The sequence below is a fragment of the Lepidochelys kempii genome, chromosome 8 (assembly GCF_965140285.1).
Source record: "Lepidochelys kempii isolate rLepKem1 chromosome 8, rLepKem1.hap1, whole genome shotgun sequence".
Taxonomy (NCBI): Eukaryota; Metazoa; Chordata; order Testudines; family Cheloniidae; genus Lepidochelys; species Lepidochelys kempii.
This window is the reverse complement of record NC_136387.1, coordinates 31,552,036-31,572,497: the sequence shown is the minus strand read 5'-3', so window position 1 is coordinate 31,572,497 and position 20,462 is coordinate 31,552,036. Positions and strand designations below refer to the sequence as shown.

Sequence of the window (20,462 nt, the reverse complement as noted above, 5' to 3'; positions counted from 1 at the left end):
GAAGAGCTCTGTGTAAGCTTGAAACATGTCTCTCTCCTCAAAAGAAGTTGGTCCAACAAAAGATATTACCTCACCCACCTTGTCTCTGCATACTATGGAGTGATAGTATCACCTTGCTCTAGTGTGGGAAGTCATCATGATCCATATTTTCTCATGATCACAGGATCCGTCAAACAAATAAAGAATAATTAATAATCGGTGCCATACAGTATCTATATTAATGACCTCTGTAACAGGGCTAAAAGCTACATGAACTGTATATCACATTGGAAACATGGGAAACTCCCCTTTCTAGGGTTTGGAGCTACTATTTCTAACTTAGAAAGTCGACAAACTATTAAACTTTATCCCTGTCTCTGAACCAGAACTGAATACAATTTTGGGGGCAGAAGGTCAATCCCATGTTAGGTTTTGGGGGAGGGATGACAAAGGAAATATTTGTCAAGTTCTCTTTTTTAATGTTAAATGTTTGAAGCTGCTAGAAGTTTGAAAGTAGTCTTGGCAGAGGCGAATTAATGGGCGGCGTACAGGTAAACTAGTCAAAAGTGCATAACAGATTCAATTTATGTTCTCTGTTTTTTCACTTGGGTTTCTCATTTATCTCATAGGTCCATAGTTTAGAATTTATCACCACTAGAGCCAATGAAAAATGGGGAGGTGAAATAGTGAAAATGCAATCAAAGGTTTTTTTGGGGTGGAGTGTGGGGTGTATGTGGTTTTTTAAACCTAAATTTAGAATTTTGAAGTTTCACCTGGCCGAAATCCCCAAGCTATGTACGGGGTATTGTGCAGGCGCTGGCTGCAGCTCCATAGTTAAATTTGAGTTCCTGCATATACTCTAATGCAAATCCTTAGCACTAACCTCATACTTTCCCCATCCTGCACATACCTTATGACAAATAACTGCAGCAAATACATGGGAATGTTGCATAGACATTGCTAAAAGTTTGCATAAGGGTGGCAGCCAGAGGAATCTGTTGTGTGAATTGTATTATTTGTATATGTTAGCAGTATAAGGGAGAGTTTCAATGTCAGGAATCAATATCACATATGGGACCCTGAGGTATGTTAAAGAGGGTTTTCTTAACTACACTTTGTCTTGGTTTTCAGGGATTGCATAAGCTAGATTTGCAAGTAATCAAACTTAATTCAAAACCAGCAACCTTTTTTGGTGGTGGGAATATAGATGCACATGCACGCGTGCACACGCGCAAAATTCTATGCAGCCAATGTACCAATCTATCTACATGAAGATATCATGTAAATAAACAAACACTCGCCGCAGTTTACGTACTGGTAATTAGGGCTCATAAGGATTACAGTTACATGCAGCAGGCAGAATACTTTAATTGTGTTGCTGTGCTTCCTTGTTTACTTATTTAGATTCAGATAAAGGAAGTGGTGAGGCTGAATAGCTGACAAGTTTTCTGAGAAGAGACCATTTTGTACTCAGAGGAAGCAGTTGCTCTCTTGGATATTCTTGCACCATAACTCAGAAGTAAAAGCAAAACGGTTTAACAAAAGCTCTGGGTATTTCTTAGGCAAGTGGATTATTGAATTTGCTGCAGGTAGCCACAGGCAGGAAATCTATGGCTGCCCGTTTCATTAATACTACTGGCATGAAAATCCTGTAACTGCTTAGGAAAAAAGAGCTGAAATGGATTTACAAAACATTCCCTATCGCTCAGTGGTGGTCGCTTGGAGCCCAGATGACCTGGCAGACTACTTCAAGAAAGTAAGTTTCACTGTGTTTTGTCCTTGTACGGTGGAGTAGTAAGTCACTAACACTTCTGTGCTGGGGAAAAAAAAAATATATATTCTTTTATACTAAGAGCAGAATTGGTTGCATAAATTATCTTTTAAAATAATCACAGCAGATGCCACTTCAGAAAGGGATTATACCTACCCTGAAGCCCTTAACGAATCCTGAAAAATGTATTCTAAATCAATAGCAAGAGAAAGTGATGGCTTCTCAGAAAAATCATATAATCTTTGGTACCAATGTCTTGCTGATGTATCATTCGGTTTTGATCTGTAAAAGTTGAGGATGCTAAATCTATTTTTTAAGGTAGAAAAGCATTATATGCAGGCCTCGTAAGGCCTCTCCAGTGAGATCATTCCTGTGACTTTCAAAATTAAAGATCCTTACTAATCAAGATGAACACATGTTCTCCGATGTGGACTGAATTGCTTTCCTAATTAGTGTTACAAAGGCTTGTTATATGTCAGGGCTTTGTTTAGAATCCACAGTACTTTGTCTTTAGTAGAAGGGAAAAACAGATTCTCAATCTACAGATCACCTCATAAGCGCCAATCTTTTGAACAAGGATGTCCAAGCAAAAGGGCTATGGAAACTTGCTTAGGTTGACACACAAAAAAGTTCTTCAGCATCTGGGCTGGGGTTTTCAAAAGTGAGGTAGGTGCTCAGATTCAGTGAGCTTTGGGTGCTTAAATCTGAGCCTTGGACCCCCACACCAGGCCTTTTGAAGTGAGGTGATGAACTGAGCTCCCATGCTAGCTTGAAAATGAGGCCTGAACGATTTTTTGTCTGAGCTCACACAAAGTGTGTCAAAGACTTCCTTGGGACGTTCCACAGGGGTGAGTGCAGCATCTGTGCCTAAGGAAAATTACTCCAGGGTATAGCAGAAGGCTAGATGGAGGGAGAGAAATGATAGACATTCTTTCCTCCAAAATAAATACAATATATAGAATATTATCCCTCCCCCAGCTCATAGCAGCTGCTCCTATTTGTAGAATGCCCATGTTGATATCTTGTCTTTGAAATTAAAAGCATTTGCCAATAGTAATATAAATAGTGATAATAATAATTCTTTGGAGGGGCAGATTTAAATAAAAAGAGATCCTGCTACCCACTGCCTCCCCCTGCCTCAGGATCCCAACTGACCTTCTTCCCCACCCCCACCCCCCCATCTCATTTCCTCATCTCTTCTCCCCTGCTTTGGAGGTCGATGTTTCATCAGGCTTTCTACACATTCCCCTTTCACCTGCTGTAGCTTTTCCCCTAATGCCCTAGCCTGGATATTGCTGGGGCTTTCACACATTTTGATACCTCTTCACCCCTGATGAGCTCTTAACTTTCATTTTGCAGAACGGAAGATTTTACACACTGGCAGGGGGGAGGTACATTGAAAAGAATAAGCAAAACTCAGTGCTGATTTACCCCCTGCAACCTCACGGATGCTAGGAAAACTGCAAAGGGTGTATGTCAATGTTGAGTTTGGTCCATTTTTACTAAATCTTAAATCTATTCACTTCATATATATATATATATTTTCCATAATTTCCCCATTTTTAAATAATCAGTGATACCTCCCTATGTTTCCACTCTGATTATAGTGCCTGTTCACAACAAATTCCCAAACTTTCATTACAGTCTGGAAAATTTAAACCCAAAAGGTCTGCTACGGCTTTCAAACTATTCCAGCAAAACAGTTTCAAGTGGATATGGGACTAATGTCAAAGACACCTAGGCCAGTTTATTGTTTGGTATTGAAATCATGCAAAATTAATGGTTTCAACAGCTTTCACTGGGTTTCGTTTGGGGGAGTTGGGACAAGTTCAAAACCAAAATGCAAAGTGAAGTTCATGGGTAGCAAATGTGCACAGATCAAAACCAAAGCAAACGTCTGCCGAATTGCCTGAGAAGTGAAACCGCCAACTTTGCAGTACTCTACTTCCAACTGTTTTGCTCCTGCTTAACTGCGCAGTAAAATGAAACCAAGATCTTGAGATATCTTAAATGAGACAGATCTTATCATTATTGAGAACTACATTATTTAAATCCAAGTTCAGCAGATTAATAAGGAAAACACACTTCTTAACTGGTTCACAGGGTTTTATGTCACCATTAACTGGAAACTACCAAGTGGGGTGAAATGGGTTCCTTGTACGAGTTACTGATCAGTTTATGCTCTGCCAGGCAAGGAATGATATGATATATATCTTTTATACTTATATGGCCACCCATGACTGTAATATTAAAGAACCTCACTCTCTTTAGCCTATTAATCCTCAACACCCCTGGAAGCTAGGGAGTTATGACATTTCCTTCTTCAGATGGAGAACTGAGGCAGAGGATCTTGCACAAAGTCACACAGAAAGTCTGAACATGGATCTGAATCCAAGTATCTCAAATCCTATGCCCTCACCACTGAATGTTCCTCTCTTTCATTAGCCCTCACAATTTGTATCATTCTGAGTGTAATTCGGGATGTCATTTGTTAGAATTAGGAATGTGTGAATCTTCTTTTGAATCTTACTCATATATTTACCTCAACATATCCTGCAGCAATGAGTTCCAAAGGTTGAGATCCACATTTTCAAAAGGAGCCACTAATTTTCTCTGCCAAAACTGAGATACCATGGGAAGGATTTTCAAAGACTCTGAGCAACCCCAAATCCAGATAAAATCACTTCCTCCAGTGTAAATGACCACACAGAGTGTAGGTCAACAGAGATTCAGGTCCCCTGACTCCATAACTCTCTACCACATTTAAAGCTTTTGATCGATAGGTCTATTAAACTAAAAGCCTTTCCCCAAAACATCCTGTGTTCAGAAGGAAGCGATAAAGGGCCACCATTCACAACTCATTTCTCAGACTTTGAGAAAAAGGAAGAAAGTTCACAATTGTAAATTTCTGAATTCACTTAAAACCAGAAAATGGGATTTTCAGGCATTGTCAAAATCAGAAGGAAAACCAACTTACGTCCCAGTCATACAAAATGCTTCCTCCCAGGTGTAGCACTTACTGCCATGAGCAGTCTCATTGCAGCCAGTGTCATGGTAGCAAGTACTATGCCTGGGAGGAATAATTTGTAGAATTGGGTCCTTCATTTGAAACAAAGTCTTTAATACAACCTGCATCCCAAAATGCTTTCCAGAATTAGGGTCCATTCCTGCAAATACAGGAGTAACTGGAGCCTGCTCACTGAAATAAAGTTTCTCATATGCATAAGTGTTTTCAAGATTAGCCCTTAAAACAATACACAGTTACAAGCTTAGATCACATTCCCTGTTCTGGAGCAGTATAAAGGAGATAGAATGCTCCCTGGGGAATTACCCCAGTGCAGGAGTGTTCTCCAACCAGCATGGGGCAGAATAAGTGGCTATGGAAAGCAGACAACTTCAGCAGTGTTTCTGCGTTCCAGACAAGCCCCTCACCAAACCATGATTTGGAATGCACAAAGGCAGCAAAAAGCCACCTTTGTGCTCCCCTAACCTGAGCTTTACCAACTCTGGACCTGATCCAGAGTCCATTGAAGTCAATGGAAAGCCTCCTATCTTCTGTAACTAAGACTGAGCATTAACTCTTTGGACATGTAAAATCAAATGCTGTTCTCTCATGTTATCCCAGGTATGTTCAAACACAAAGTTTAAGGAGCTCTCTGTAAACATCCACAAAACCACTACATTCTCCTCTTTCAAATCTTGCCTCAAACGCTCCTCTGCCATGATGCCTATAAAACACTCAACAATGGCTAGGCAGCTGCAACCGCTGCTGATTATGATCTTAATCCTCTGTGACCTTGTGCCCCAGTCTGTTTGTTGGGTTAACCTGGAGTCTCCTGTCTTGTATTTAATTTACATGCTTTTTGAGACAAGGGCAGCGTTTTCATTGTAGCATGGAGGCAACTGCCACAATGGCGTCCCATTCCAGGTGAGCCCTGAGACGACCATTTATTGCCAATAATGTTAATAATGAAGAGAAGAAAGTTAACAGATCATGTACAAAGTTACAGATGTGCCATTTCAGCCTAGAGGAGATGTGTTAGCTATAACAATGCTGAATGTCTAGTAGCTGGAAGCAGGACACCCTTGTTCCATACTCCTTGGCTTTGAACATATTGCACCATACTAGTCCAAGATAGCTGCAGTTTGAAAGCGCAGTCTCAAGCTCATCTGTTTTCCAAAGCTTTTGTTGGACAAGGTGATTGCGGGGAACTTGTTCAGCTTCTTTTTCAAGGAAGGACAGGAGTGGTGTACTTTTTTTTTTTTTTTACAATGTGTGCAGAGATTGTATGATGGGGCCTTTTCATAAATTTCTCAAGAAGAATAAATCAGCATATAAATAAGGGGCCAGGTGTGCTGGCCATAGTAAGGGGCAGCCTAGATCTGTACCATGCAAGGTGGAGCAGCTCAGGACAGAGGCTGCAATTCTGCCTGGCCCTGATGGCTTTGTCTTGATTAGGACACAAATACAGCTAATACATTCTAGCTAAAATCTCTAGACAAGGCCGTGCAGACTTCAACATATGCTAAGTTGCTTTGGGACTGAAGCATGGGCTTAAAGCTAAGCTTGTGCATAAGTGCTTTGCCGAATTTAATCCTTAAACCACTCTTAGATTTAACCAAGTGTGTAACAATCTTTCTCTCTCCATTCACAGTTAAAGTATAAGGACTGTGAAAAAGTCGTCAGAAAACACAGCATAAGTGGACAAAGGTTTTTGGTAAGTGCGACAATAAAGTTCTATAGTCACAATATAAATGTTATTTGGCTTCCCCTTGCATTTGCAATTAAGGACGTTCCTTGTGTTCTTTGTTCCTCTACACAGTTGCTTACGTATTAAGGCCCAGATATTCAAAAAGGCATTTAGGCACTTAACTCTTATGGGAATCAATGGGAGTAAGATGACTACATACGCTCAAGGATCTGCGCTTCAGATCCACATCCTGGTTTTACACCAAAGATCCTGGTTTTAAAACATGGACACTGAACACCAGGACCCCCATGGCTGCATTTAGCTTGAATACATTTTACATGATTTTTTAAATGGAAAGTGAAGGTTCACAACAGCAATATTTGCTTATGTTTCTTTTTGGTCATTTTTAGGAAATGCTTGTTTTTCATGCATTAGCAATAACCTACAGCTTGTCAGATTTCCCCACCTACCTTTGAAGAGCAGTGCAACCCACTTGCCTATAAAAGCTAACTCTCTGCTGGAGACTATTTATTCCAAGGGTTGCCATTTTAAGCCCCTATGGATAAAAAATGATTGTTTTCTGAAACTGTATGTAGAATCAATGGTATTTAAAATCACCACAACTAACAGGCCAGATTCACCAGGGGTATAATTCAGTGTGGCTGCACTGAAATTAATGGACATTCTTTGATTTACCCCTGCAGTTCATCTGGCCCAACAAACCCATATTTCTCATTTGTACAGCTGCCATTATCTGGTCTTAATTTCACATCAATTGACAGCATGTACGTTGACATTTTAATTTGGATAAAAACATCATAATTATCTTTAAAACTCAGCTTGGAAATAATCCTAAAACACAATCTGCCCTTGTCTTTGACGGAAAAGAGCACAGGACTCACAAAGTTCAGTGGGTCTTTGCAAGTAAACTTTGAAGCAGAGCCTAATTTTGTCCTTTGAATGTTTGCATATTCACATGCACAGATCTTGCTAGTAATCAGGATTCAGTTCCCAGTTTTTAGCCAAGAGAAACAGAGTTTTATCCATGTACTGTGACTGCCCTCATGTAAAAGAGAGTGGCATTAGAGAGTTATGCCTTTTCCTCAAGCAACATAATCTATGTAGATCTCTCCACTTTTGAAAATCTGATACCATCATAAACATAAGAATTATCTGGATGAGATCTGAACCTCTCTAGAAATGGCAGAATCCTAATGGGTCAGTCATTAAACAAGGGGGCTGTTCTCAGTCTCTTAAGTGCATATATTATTTCAAATTTCAGAGATAGACAGTCCAGATCTGGTGGTAGGATCTGTCTCTTATTAAAAACCTTGTTGCAGAAAAAAAAATTACACTCTATGTGGGGTATTGAACATTAGTACAAGATTGGTGTTCTAGGGAAACGTACCTTAAATTATGTATATTAGAGGCCCCAGCGTGATAATTGTCACACGAAGACTTAATGACAGCCCCGCAACAAGGAGTTTATAATCTAGGCAGACAAGACAGACAAAGGATGGGAAAGGAAACTAAGGCACAGAGAAGGGAAATGACTTACCCAAAGTAGGTCAGTGATAGAGCCAGGAATAGAACTGCTGTCTCCTGAAACTCACTCAGTGCCTTATACATTGTACCACACAGAGATTTATTAGTCTAATAATTACGCACTGTCATTAACTGGAATTACAGAGCCCTGTAAATCAGTGTGAGGATGTATATACATGTACACAGAGTAATAAACTGACTACAGTTAGAGCTAGTTGAAAAACAAGGGAAGTAATTTCACAATTTTTCACTCTGAAAATTTTTTCTTTTCCCCCCTTCCATAATTAAAATTTTCCAAAATTCTAATTATGGAAGCTCTGTAATTAGTCAAGAAGGGGGAAATTTCACACAAATTTCATTACAGTTCTTCCCAGCTTCTCGGTTTTGTTGTTGTTGCTTGTTTGTTTGAAATGTCAAGTTTTGAAAATCCATCAAATTTTTGCAATTCAAAACATTTCTGCTAAAAATGAAAGAGTGCTCAACAGGGTACCACCTTCTGCTGGATAGAAGGAAAACTGCTGTACTGTACATTATAGGTCTTATATTGCCAACAACTAACAGATTATTTTCCAGCTCAAGTACTAGGATTAGATTTAAGCAGGAAACATTTTTCTCATCCTGTGAAAATTTTCAAGATTTCAAAAATGTTTCGTGTGCTTCATCAAAACAAAGCTGAGACCTTTCAAACTCTTTTTTTTTTTGTATAATGAAAAACACCCACCCAGAATAGGCAATAGCCTGATGGTTAGGGCATTTACCTGCAATGTGGAAGACCCAGGGATTGTCTACACGATGCATTAGTGCACACCGGCTTCAGTGTAAATTCTAATGCATACCAGCATGTTGTGCACTAACTGTCAATGTGGAGCCTGCTGGCATTCACTAGTGCACACTGATGTAATCTGGGACTATGTCAATGCACATGAGGGAACTTTTAGTGCAGAACACACTGGTGCACTCTAGAATTTACACCCCAGCTGGTGTGCACTAACACACCATGTAGATGAGCCCCTAGGCTTAAATTCCTGCTCTGAATCATTTCCCTGTTCGGGGGTGGATGTCTCTCAGTCTCTCCTGCTGAAGCTATTGCATTTTGTATATATAACTCCATAATCCAGTGGTTAGAGTAATTTATATAGAATCCAAATGTTTTATAATGTCAGATAAGGATAAGTCTGTAAATTAAGAAACATGACTCTGGATCTGTCGAGTAACATGGTATCATTTTTCCACCGCCGGGTTCTTTGTGTGGCTACGTGAGTGAACGTGAAACCTACAGACATTCACTGTTAGTATTGTCTGTTCCTCCAAACATAATTTGGCAGCTTCTCGTGACTGGTTTGATATGGAAAGACAGCTGCTATAAAGAGCATCTGGAATGCCAGGCACTCACTTGGGCTTTGGGAGACACACGTTCAAGCCCCTGCTGTGAATCAGAACTAGTCATCCCGTACTGACCCGGAGAAGATTTGCGATGAATGAAAAACCTTTTCCTTGTAAAAGTCCCAATCAGCTCTAGTAGACACCTGTGTTTAAGAAAAGGAGGATCTGAGTTCTAGCCCTGCTGTCACTGCGAAGTCCTCAGTGATCATGGAGTGCAGCATAGTGCCATTTGTGAAATACCCATGTGGCCAGGGAACTTTGACTCTTGCCTTGTGTACCAAGTGCTTATAATACATAACCAGTTTAGAGTGTTTTTCTGCAGAAATGGCCTAGCAGATTCAGTGGTTGATCTCTACTAGGCAGGCTAGTAGCTGCTGCTTCCTCATTTCTCCCAATATAATTTTTGTTTGTTTTTAACTTCTTGCCTACTTGGCCATTGCATACTAGAAAACATTCTGCTTACTACAGATTCAAAGCATAAGTGTAACTATGGGGAAGATGTGACAAGGAAAACTCCAGCCTGCAGGGCAATGTGTAAGAAATCAATTGCTTCTCTTTAGGGTAATTGTCTTTCTACATCTTACAAAAGTCATTAGAAACTGCCAGATTATGTTTGGATAGCCAGATACTGTTCAGAATGAATGTTTGTGGGTTTCATGTTCACTCACAAAGGCATACAAGCAACCTGACAATGAAAAATGGCACCATCCCACTCAACAAATCCACTCCCTAGTTTGAGTAAGGATTGCTACTCTGACTACCTGCATGGAAAAGTCCTACAGAATATATTAGGGATTAAATCAATAGGATTCTTTAGAAATGAAAACTCTGTAGACTTTAATGGAGAGACATGTTCTTCCTACAGAATTTTTAAACCAAGCTACTGAATTTAAGAGACAATCACATTCCTATAATAGAATTCTAAGGGTTGGTTTAAATGTATTATTAAATTTTATGATTCTATAGGATGTTTCCCTTAGAGAAATATATATTTTACCATATTTCACTAATGTTAGTTCTCCAGAGCCAAGGACACCTCTGGGGACAGCAGCTTGATTCTGCTCTAGGCTGAACATTCTTCAATAGAGTTGTTCACCAAGTTTAATTAGAGACGACCACTTATTGCGATATGTGAGCCAGGAAGATCCCAGACTGACTTTCAGGTTCCAAGAGGAGTTTGGAAAGCTGGCAGTTAGAAAAACCAAACATTTTTACTTTCAAAACTGATCAGATATGGCCTGAAGCTGACACCCATATATGGAATCCCCCAATGCCATTTTAAAGTTGTTTACCGTGTCCTTTTAAAAGCACATATAACATGCAGATCTTTCACTTCCCTCATATTGAGCCAGATTATGCCATTGAGACACTGGGCCCTGTTGGAGGTAATGTGGAACTGCACCTGATGAGTGGGATGGGCACTTCGGGAAGATGCAACTGCTTCTCCTGGTGCAGGAGGGCAGCTTCTTGGGGGACAGGAAGACATTGCCCCCCACGCTACCCCCTTTGGCACAATTTAGGGGAGGGAGCTGTTTCTATGACAGTCGCTGGTCCTTGCACAAGATGTGCAAAGGAGCACACACATTTGAGCTAGGCCAGGGACAAGCTAGCCCTTTAACTGTAAGTATATGAACAAAATCCACCAGCCCATTTCCCTTTAAAAAATTAAAAATCAGCTAGTTTTGTGCAAAACATTATGAGTTTTTACCTTAAGCCCCTGCATATGTTAAAGTTTCCTTGTGTAACCCACACTGCACTGTCCCTTGTCTTTATTACATTATGTTCAATGGCGCCCTTAGGACTGTGCTAAGCATGTTGTCATGTCAGGTAACAAATATATCTGTGTAAAACCGTCATTGAAAAACCATAGTGCAAAACTTGCCTGGTTTCAGAGTGTGTTGCCAGCATAAGACTCCTGACCCAGTCAATAAAACCTAGCCCGCATTTCATGGCTTCATATTGACGCTGTGTGAAGTTCACAGTTTCACATGATTTTGCAGTGCAGCTTGGAGAAAGCGGGTGATTTCAAAGGAGTGCAGTTTGGAGTTTTTGAGTTGATTCCAACCCAGGCTCATTGCAGAACATAATGTAAATGTGAACGTAATGTAAATCAGAGAACTCTTGAGAGCCAAAATGACAGAGTATTGCCCACTTCTGCCTCCCACAACCATGAACAGCTCTTTTCATTTAAACACACACACACACACTGCTTTTGAAATGGCAATTGTTTAAAAAAAAAAAGTTGGGAAAAATAACCCACCTTTTTCTGTAGGGCTCTCCGTGAGAAGCAGAGAGTTCATGTATTGCCAGCAGAAGTGTTATGGCTATGGGTGGAGACATCAGTAGACTATGAACTGTGTTTGGAATTCATGTCTGTCATCAGGGTTATAACTCAAGGGGAGGCGGATCCCCACTTTCTATTTGAATTGGTACATAGAGATGGGATGTATTATCTCAAAGGATATTTCACTTCTCTGGTACCATGGACACCAGAGATTTATTAACCAGTGGGCTAGATGCATCCAGCCCTAGGGCAACACTGAGTGAGGATCAAGATCTAACAAAGCAGAGAGAGAGAGAGAGAGGAAGGCAGAAGAACTAATAAACAGAATTTTTTCATTAAAATGTGTGTCCATCTTTGTTCTGATTTAAGCTGGTTGTACATTTCCCTAGGGACCATGGGATGAGCTTTTGAGTCACTTGGTTATAGTTTGAAATGCAATCTTGTATATGCTTGAAATTTTGCCTGTTTGCTCAGTATAATTCCAGTAACTATGACAAGCTACAGGGAAAAGGCTGTTGAAGGAAAGGTTTTTATACATTGCCCCTAGGTGCAGCAGGTCAACATTTTAAATCTCAGCCCACGGTAACACAGAGGGTCAACCAAGCAGCACAGCATAAGCAGAGACCCAATTACAGCACAATACGGCATGGCACCTAAGCACAAACCTAAGTTTAAGCATATCTTGTAGTGCCATTGACTTCACATTAGTGCTTAAAATTAGGCACATGCTTAATATTTTGTTGAATCAAATCCTAAATGCTGAACAGTGGTTTAGGTTTGTACCTGTTCTTCGTTAGCTTTCTACTTATCTTGCAGTCCTGTTAATTATAATGTTTTGACACATAAATAATATTAAAGCTTCCTTATCTCCCAAGCTGTTACATGGACAATTTTGTAACATATACCATGTGTGTTTCTGTTGCAGAACATGTCTGAAAACGATATTCAGAAATTTCCCAAACTGAGTGTGCCGTAAGTAAATGCAAACCAAATCTCATATTTCAAAATGGATGATACAGTGAATGGGTTGGAGATATAACTCCTGGACAAGCACAGGGCAAGTGGATGGCGAGGACTCTAAAACATTGATCTAGAGACCTGCTGTTTGTGTTGTCTCAGGAAAGGAAAGGACACATTCCTAGAAAAAAAAACAAGTGAGGAAAACATGGTGTGTGTCATTATTGTGTGGAAAATAACCAGATACAGATTAAAAAACCCACTGGGGAAATATTCAGAAATCTTTGTAATTGGCCTCACCTTGCTCCCATTCAAGTTAATGACAGAACTCATTATTGACTTCAATGGAAGCAGTCAGGCCAATGCTGAGTGCTTTTGACAGTACCACCTGCTGAGTATGATTTCATTGCTCAGTTGAATAGAGGACTTTCATCCTGAAGGAAAACATATGAAATATGTCAAATTGAACACTACATCTAATCTAGTTTCTTTTTAAATGTTTTTCATCATGCCCCATCATGTCTAGATACCTATTAAAGATAAATCAGACTGAAGTATGGGACTTAAGACTGGAATAACTTTCCTGTGCAGCTGTGGGCAGATGATTGGAAGGCATTTGAACCAATATTTTCCATCCATCATTGCAAGTTATTGATTACAATTATATTTGCATTAAATTAACACTGAATAGCACTGAGATCTGCTGTTTGCAAGACTTCACCATGAAAGATAAAAGTTTCTTTGCCTGCTCTGTAACATACTCCTCCTTATTTTGGTCTTGTGAAATAAAGTTTTCAGTTATTTGATGATCTCTCCCTTTCTTGTGCTCTGCTGATCCCCTAGGCTTGCATTCTTCTTGTTTTTGTTTTTTTAATTACTTATGCTTTATATTTTAGGGCTTTGGGATTATTCTGTTTCAAATGCATTATCATAATATTGGTCACTAAGAGTGACTTGAAAAAATAATGGAGATATATACAAACAGATATATTAGTGTCTTATGTGAGTAATATACATAGATAACCTAAATATAGGAGTTATTGCCAGATCCCCCTAAACTTTATTGATTTTGAAAAGATAAATTATGTCCATTGCATTTTCTTTGTCCACTTTACCTGTGGTAGAAAGTGAGCAAACTTGTCTAGTATGATCACTTGCTGCTTTTCACTAAGGACTTGAATCTGGCAAGCGTGTAAAAAGAGTTGTGAACACCAGAGCTCAAGCTCAGAGAAGTGAGTAAAGTAGATGATAAAAATGCTTGAAAATAATAAATCCCAACAAAAACTGTAGAATTAACAAGATTCATATTAGAAGGAGTGAAAGCAACGGAATAAGGACAACAGACTTCAAAAAAAGCAGACTAAAACTCGGGGAAATGACAGTTGAGGTCCCATTGGAAGAAAATCTCAGGATGGAAGGAGATTGGGAAAGCTAGGAGTTTCTCAAAGAAACAACATTAAAGGCACAACAGCAAATGATCCTGATGCAAAGGAAAAAAAAGGAAGAACAGTAAAAGGCCAATATGGCTGCATCAAGAGCTCTTTAGTGATCTACAAATCAAAAAGGAATCCAAAAAGTGGAAACTTGAAAAAATTACTAAGAATGAGTAGAAAAAAATAGCACAAAGCAGGTAGGCACAAACTCAAGCTAAGGCACAAAATAAATTACATCTGGCAAGAGACATAAAAGGCAATAAGTAGAGATTCTTTCAATAGATTAGGAGCAAGAGAAGGATGAAGGAAAGTGCAAGTCTGCTACTTAGCATGGAAAGAGAGCTAATAATGGACCATACCAAGAAGGCTTACGTGTTTAATACCTATTTTGCTTCAGTCTTCACTAAAAAGTTAAATTGTGACAAAAAGCATAACACAATTAATATTAACGGGGTAGAAAACAAATTAAAGAATATTTAGATGAGATAGATGTTTCAAGTCAGCAGGGCCTGATGAAAAGCTCCTTTGAGTACTTAAGGAACTAGCTGAAGCAATTTCGGAATCATTAGTCATTATCTTTGAGAACTCCTAGAGGACAGATGTCCAGAGGACTGGAGAAGAGCAAACATAGTAGCTATCTTTAAAGCTATCTTTATCTTTAAAAATGGGAACAAAGAAGACCCACAGAATTATACACCAGTCAGCCTAACGGATACCTGGAAAGATACTGGAAAAATTATTAAATAATCAATTTGTAAGCACTTAGAGGATAACTGGGTGATAAGCAATAGCCAATGTGAATTTGTCAAGAAAAAATCATGCCGAACAAACCTAATTTCTTTCTTTGACAGAATTACTGGTCTAGAGGAGAGGGGGATGCAGTTGATTAGATATATCTTGATTTTTAGGTGGGACTGTGTCAAAATCCTTACTAACATTCTCAAACTAGGGAAATGTGGTTTAGATGAAACTGCTATAAAGTGTGTGCACAACTAGCCAAAAAACCATATTCACACTGTTGTTATCAATGATTCACTGTCAGACTGAGAGGTCCTATCTAGAGATTCCCACAGGGGTCAGTCCTGTATCCAGTACTATTCAATGCTTTCATTATGAGTTGGATAATGGAGCTTTACTCCACAGCTAATGGAGTATACTTATACAATTTGCTGATGACTCCAAGCTGGGAAGGATTGCAAGCATGTCTGAGGACAGGATTAGAAATTGAAAGGACCTTGATAGATTGGAGAATTGGTAAAAGCCAACAAGATGAAATTTAACATAGAAGTGCAAAGTACTACACTTAGAAAGGAAAAAAATCAAATGCACAGATACAAAAATGGGAAATAACTGCCTAGGTAGAAATACTGCAGAAAGTATCTAAGGGAATATAGTGGAGCAAAATTGAATATGAGCTAAAAATGTGATACAGTTGCAAAAGAAGGCAAATATCATTTGGGATGTATTAACAGGAGTGTTGTATGTAAAACATGGAAGGTGATTGTTCTGATGTACTTGGCACTGGGGAGGCTCCATCTGGGGGGTATTGTGTCCAATTTTGGGTACCCCATTTTAAGAAAGATGTGGACAAATTGGAGAGAGTTTAGAAAAGAGCAACAAAAATGATAAAAGGTTTAGAAAATCTGATCTCTGCAGAGATCAGATTTATTTATTTAAATCTTATTTATTTATTTAAATAAGCTGGGCATGTTTAGTCTTCAGTAAAGAAGATAGCGGTGACCTGATAATCTTCAAATACGTTAAGGGCTGTTATAAAGAGGACAGTGATCAATTGTTCTCTATATCCCTGAAAGTAGGATAAGAAGTAATCAGCTCAATCTACAGCAAAAAAGGAGATTTAGGTTAGATATTAAGAAAATTGTTCTAACTGGAAGGATAGGTAAATACCGAATATCTAACTAAGGGAAGTTATGGAATCCCTGCCTCAGAATGGGAGGATGGACTGGATGACCTCTCAAGGTCCCTTCCAGACCTACATTTCTATTATTCAGCCATAATGCTCTCCATTGCTTTCTTTCACTCTAACTTCATTGCTTTGTTGTCTGTTTAGATTACAAATCCCTCGTGGCCTTGCCTTCTTACCGGTTTGTAAAAATGCCTAGTAGACTATGCAAACAATAAAAATTAAAAATAATCCCATAGTTCCTCTTTCCCCTCCCTGCCACACACTCTAAATCTCCATCTTGCAACGACACAATACGCTCTAGTCATTTTAATACCAAAGCGGATCTTGTAGGTTATAATCAACTCTGATTCCAATCCCATAGGCTGGCCTGAGTAGCATCTCAAATGGTGTGAAATCTTTTCTGGCTTTTAAAACAAAGGAGATCAAAAGCAATTACTTCTGGTCTATCTATGCCTCTCTACCATTGTTACTTATATGCCCCTCATTAATGGGATATCTGATTGCCTCACAATCTTTGATGTTTGTATTCTAACAGCATGCCTCTGATGTAGGGCAGTGCTATTGTCCCCATTTTACAGACAGGGAACTGAAGCACAGAGAGTCTAAGGCACTTGCCCAAGGTCACACAGGAAGTACAGGGCAGAGCAGGGAACTGAACATGTGTCTTCCTAGTTCCAGGCCAGTGCCCTAACCAGCAGAGCAACCTCCCCCCACTCTGACCTGCTATTTAAAGGCAAATGCCCCACTGATCAGTGTCAGTGAAAGGACACATTAGCACCAATGGGAGACGGCTCAAAGCAGCATGTGATCCATTCAGCCAAGGAAAGACAGGTAGAAATTAATTCCATTCTAAGGATGTTTTGACCCTAAGAAATTAGGCAGTTACTCCCATTCTAGAGGAAGGTATGATTTAGTATTTCCTATTTCTTCAATCCTCATCTCAAGGAGCAAGGGGAGTAAGACCACAATGAAATGTAAGTATCAGACTAAGATTTCTGTATCAAATACAGTGTTATGCAGGTGACCTATGTAATCCACCATGTATTTAGAGTCTGAGAGAGGACTTTTTTACATATTACAAATGCTGCCATTTATAACGCAGCAGTTTGACCTCAAGAGAGACAAAATAAGAGACTGCAGGGCAGCAGGGGCCTAACTCTCCTCTGGATTATTCAGATTCACCTCTCATCCTACTCATAGATCCCTTACTGTACATGTCCTCTGCTTTCTCATCAGTTCCCCCCAGGGGAAGCAGTGCCCTGTATACTGTATATCCACATGACTAGAGGAATGGGATAATGGGCTACACAGAAAGCCTCATAGAATCAGAGAAATTTAGGGCTAGATAAGATCTCAAGAGGTCATCTAGTCCAACCCTCTGCACTGAGACGAGACTAGGTTCACCTAGACAGATGTTTGACCAACCTGTTCTTAAAATCCTCCAGTGACAGGCTTCCCATGGCAACATATTCCAGTACTTACCTATTCTTAAAATTATAAAGGTTTTCCTAATATTAAAACCATCTTCCTTGTTGCAGATCGAGGGTAGGACAGGAAGTAATTGGCTCAAACATGGAGAACAATCATCCTCATCCTGTCTATACATATTTGAAGACTGTTCTCATGTGTTATATCATAGAATCATAGAACTGGAAGGGACCTCAAGAGGTCAACTAGTCCAGTCCCCTGCACTTGTGGCATGACTAATTATCTAGATAATCCCTGACAGGTGTTTGTCTAACCTGCTCTTAAAAATCTCCAATGATGGAGATTCCGCAACCTCCCTAGTCAATTTATTCCAGGGCTTAACCACCCTGACAGGAATTTTTTTCCAACCTAAACCTCTCTTGCTGCAATTTAAGCCCATTCCTTCTTGTCCTATCCTCAGAGGTTAAGAAAAACAAATTTTCTTCCTCCTCCTTGTAACAACCTTTTACATACTTGAAAACTGTTATTTCCCCTCTCAGTCTTCTCTTTTCCAGACTAAACAAAACCAGTTTTTTCAATCTTCCCTCATAGGTCATGTTTTCTAGACCTTTAATCATTTTTTTCATCCTTCTCTGGACTCTCTCCAATTTGTCCTTTGTGAAATGTGGTGCCCAGAACTGGACACAATACTCCAGCTCAGGCCTAATCAGCGCAGAATAGAGTGGAAGAATTACTTCTCGTGTTCTTGCTTACAACACTCCTGCTAATACATGCCAGAATAATGTTTGCTTTTTTTGCAACAGCATTACACTGTTGTCTCATATTTAGCTTGTGGTCCACTATGACTCCCAGATCCCTTTCTGCAGTGCTCCTTTCTAGGCAGTCATTTCCCATTTTGTCTGTGTGCAACTGATTGTTCCTTCCTAAATGAAATACTTTGCATTTGTCCTTATTGAATTTCATCCTATTTACTTCATACCATTTCTCCAGTTTGTCCAGATCATTTTGAATTTTAATCCTATCCTTCAAAGTACTTGCAAACTCTCCCAGCTTGGTATTGTCCGCAAACTGTATAAGTGTACTCTCTATGCCATTACCTAAATCATTGATGAAGATATTGAACAGAACCAGACACAGAACTGATCCCTGAGGGCCTCCTCTTGTTATGCCCTTCCAGCCTGACTGTGAACCATGGATAACTATTCTCTGGGAACGATTTTCCAACCAGTTTGGCACCCACCTTATAGTAGCTCCATCTAGGTTGCATTTCCCTAGTTTGTTTATGAGAAGGTCATGTGAAACAGTATCAAAAGCTTTACTAAAGTCAAGACATACCATGTCTACCGCTTCCCCCCCTCCACAAGGCTTCTTACCCTGTCAAAGAGAGCTATCAGGTTGGTCTGACATGATTTGTTTTTGACAAATCCATGGTGACTGTTACTTATCACCTTATTATCTTCTAGATGTTTGCAAATTGATTGCTTAATTATTTGCTCCATTATCTTTCTGGGTACAGAAGTTAAGATGACTGATCTGTAATTTCCTGGGTTGTCCCTATTTCTCTTTTTATAGATGGGCACTATATCTTCCACGACTTCTCAAAGATGGCTCAGACATCTCCTCAGTCAGCTCCTTGAGTATTCTAGAATGCATTTCATCAGGCCCTTGAAAACATCTAATTTGTCCAGTAATTTTTAACTTGTTCTTTCCCTATTTTAGCTTCTTCTGATCCTACCTCATTTTCAATGGCATTCACTATCCAATCCAATCACCACCAAACTTCTTGGTGAAAACCAGAACAAAGAAGTCATTAAGCACCTCTGTGATTTCCACAATTTTCTGTTATTATTATGTTGTTATTATTATTATGTCCCCCCTCAGCCTTCTTTCCTCAAGACTAAACATGCCCAATCTTTTCACCCTTTCCTCGTAGGTCATGTTTTCTAAACCCTTTATCATTTTTATTGCTCTCCTCTGGACTCTCTCAAATTTGTTCAAGTCTTTCTTAAAGTGTGGTACCCAAAACTGGACACAATACTCCAGCTGAGGCTTCACCAATGCTGAGTAGAGTGGAAGGCTTACTTCTCATGTCCTACATATAATACCCCTGGTAATACATCCCCACATGATAGTAGCCTTATTTGAAACTGCATCACACTTGACTCATATTCAATTTGTGATCCACTACAACCCCCAGATCCTTTTCTGCAGTATTGCTGCTTACCCAGTTATTTCCCATTTGGTATTTGTGCATTTGATTTTGCCCTTAATAAGTATGGGTAACTTTTCACTTATTTGTATTTGAATTTCACCTTGTTGATTTCAGACCAATTCAGAATAGTTGGAGCCAACAATTTACTACTGGACATTGGTGTTTAGCAGTGGAAGCAGAAATAATTACCATTTTAAAAACTGGGATGAAGTTGTGGGTTTTTTTTTTAATTATTATTATTTTTTAAACCATAAGATAAGTTCTTTTTCTGTAAGCAGAAATGCACGTTAATGAACTAAAAAATGTAAGTCTGACCTGCCTTATCACAAAATGAAGCATGCATTTTTGCAAGTCTACAGCCTTGTAAGCACACTACTAAAGTTACATGTACTGGGCCAGATCCTGAGCTGGTGAAAATTGGGGTAGCTCCATTAACTTCAACAGAGCTACAATAAATTACAGTAGCTGCAAATGTGGTACAACACTTGTAACTGTGCTACATTTGTCACCCACAGGCCACAGCCATAGAAACCAATGGGCTGAGCATGTGGTTTTTCTAAATATACCCATCTGAGGAAACCTACATGCTCAAAGTTTGAAAATTACAAGGTCATTAGTCTGGGATATTTCTGCAACTTTAGCAGTGGCTAACTAGGTCACAACTGCCCTTACAGAATATGACAGGCAATTTACTGAAAGTGGTTACAAGGCGATCTCTTATTTTGGGGAACAACATCTACCTCCTGTGTCACCCTGGCATATCTTCATGTGTCTGCAAGGGGCCCATCGTCAAACATAAAATAAACCTTGTTAAAATAGTTTTATGAAACAAACTATTTAGTAAATATATAT

The 20,462-nt window shown here is 39.3% G+C and overlaps 1 protein-coding gene and 1 long non-coding RNA gene across 2 annotated transcripts in view; both read left to right on the top strand.

The window, feature by feature from the left end:
* Positions 1 to 1,369: 1,369 nt before the first annotated feature.
* LCP2 (lymphocyte cytosolic protein 2) overlaps positions 1,370 to 20,462 on the top strand; it is a 51,648-nt gene continuing 32,555 nt past the window's right edge. Inside the window, exons 1-3 of the mRNA XM_073355965.2 lie at positions 1,370 to 1,735; positions 6,406 to 6,468; positions 12,579 to 12,625. Of these exons, the coding sequence (XP_073212066.2) occupies positions 1,658 to 1,735; positions 6,406 to 6,468; positions 12,579 to 12,625 (188 nt within the window). The 5' untranslated portion in view covers positions 1,370 to 1,657. The remainder of the gene's footprint in view (positions 1,736 to 6,405; positions 6,469 to 12,578; positions 12,626 to 20,462) is intronic.
* LOC140915746 (uncharacterized) lies at positions 12,634 to 13,414 on the top strand. The gene is made up of 2 exons (XR_012160269.1): positions 12,634 to 12,807; positions 13,137 to 13,414. It is a non-coding gene; the product is annotated as an uncharacterized LOC140915746 (long non-coding RNA).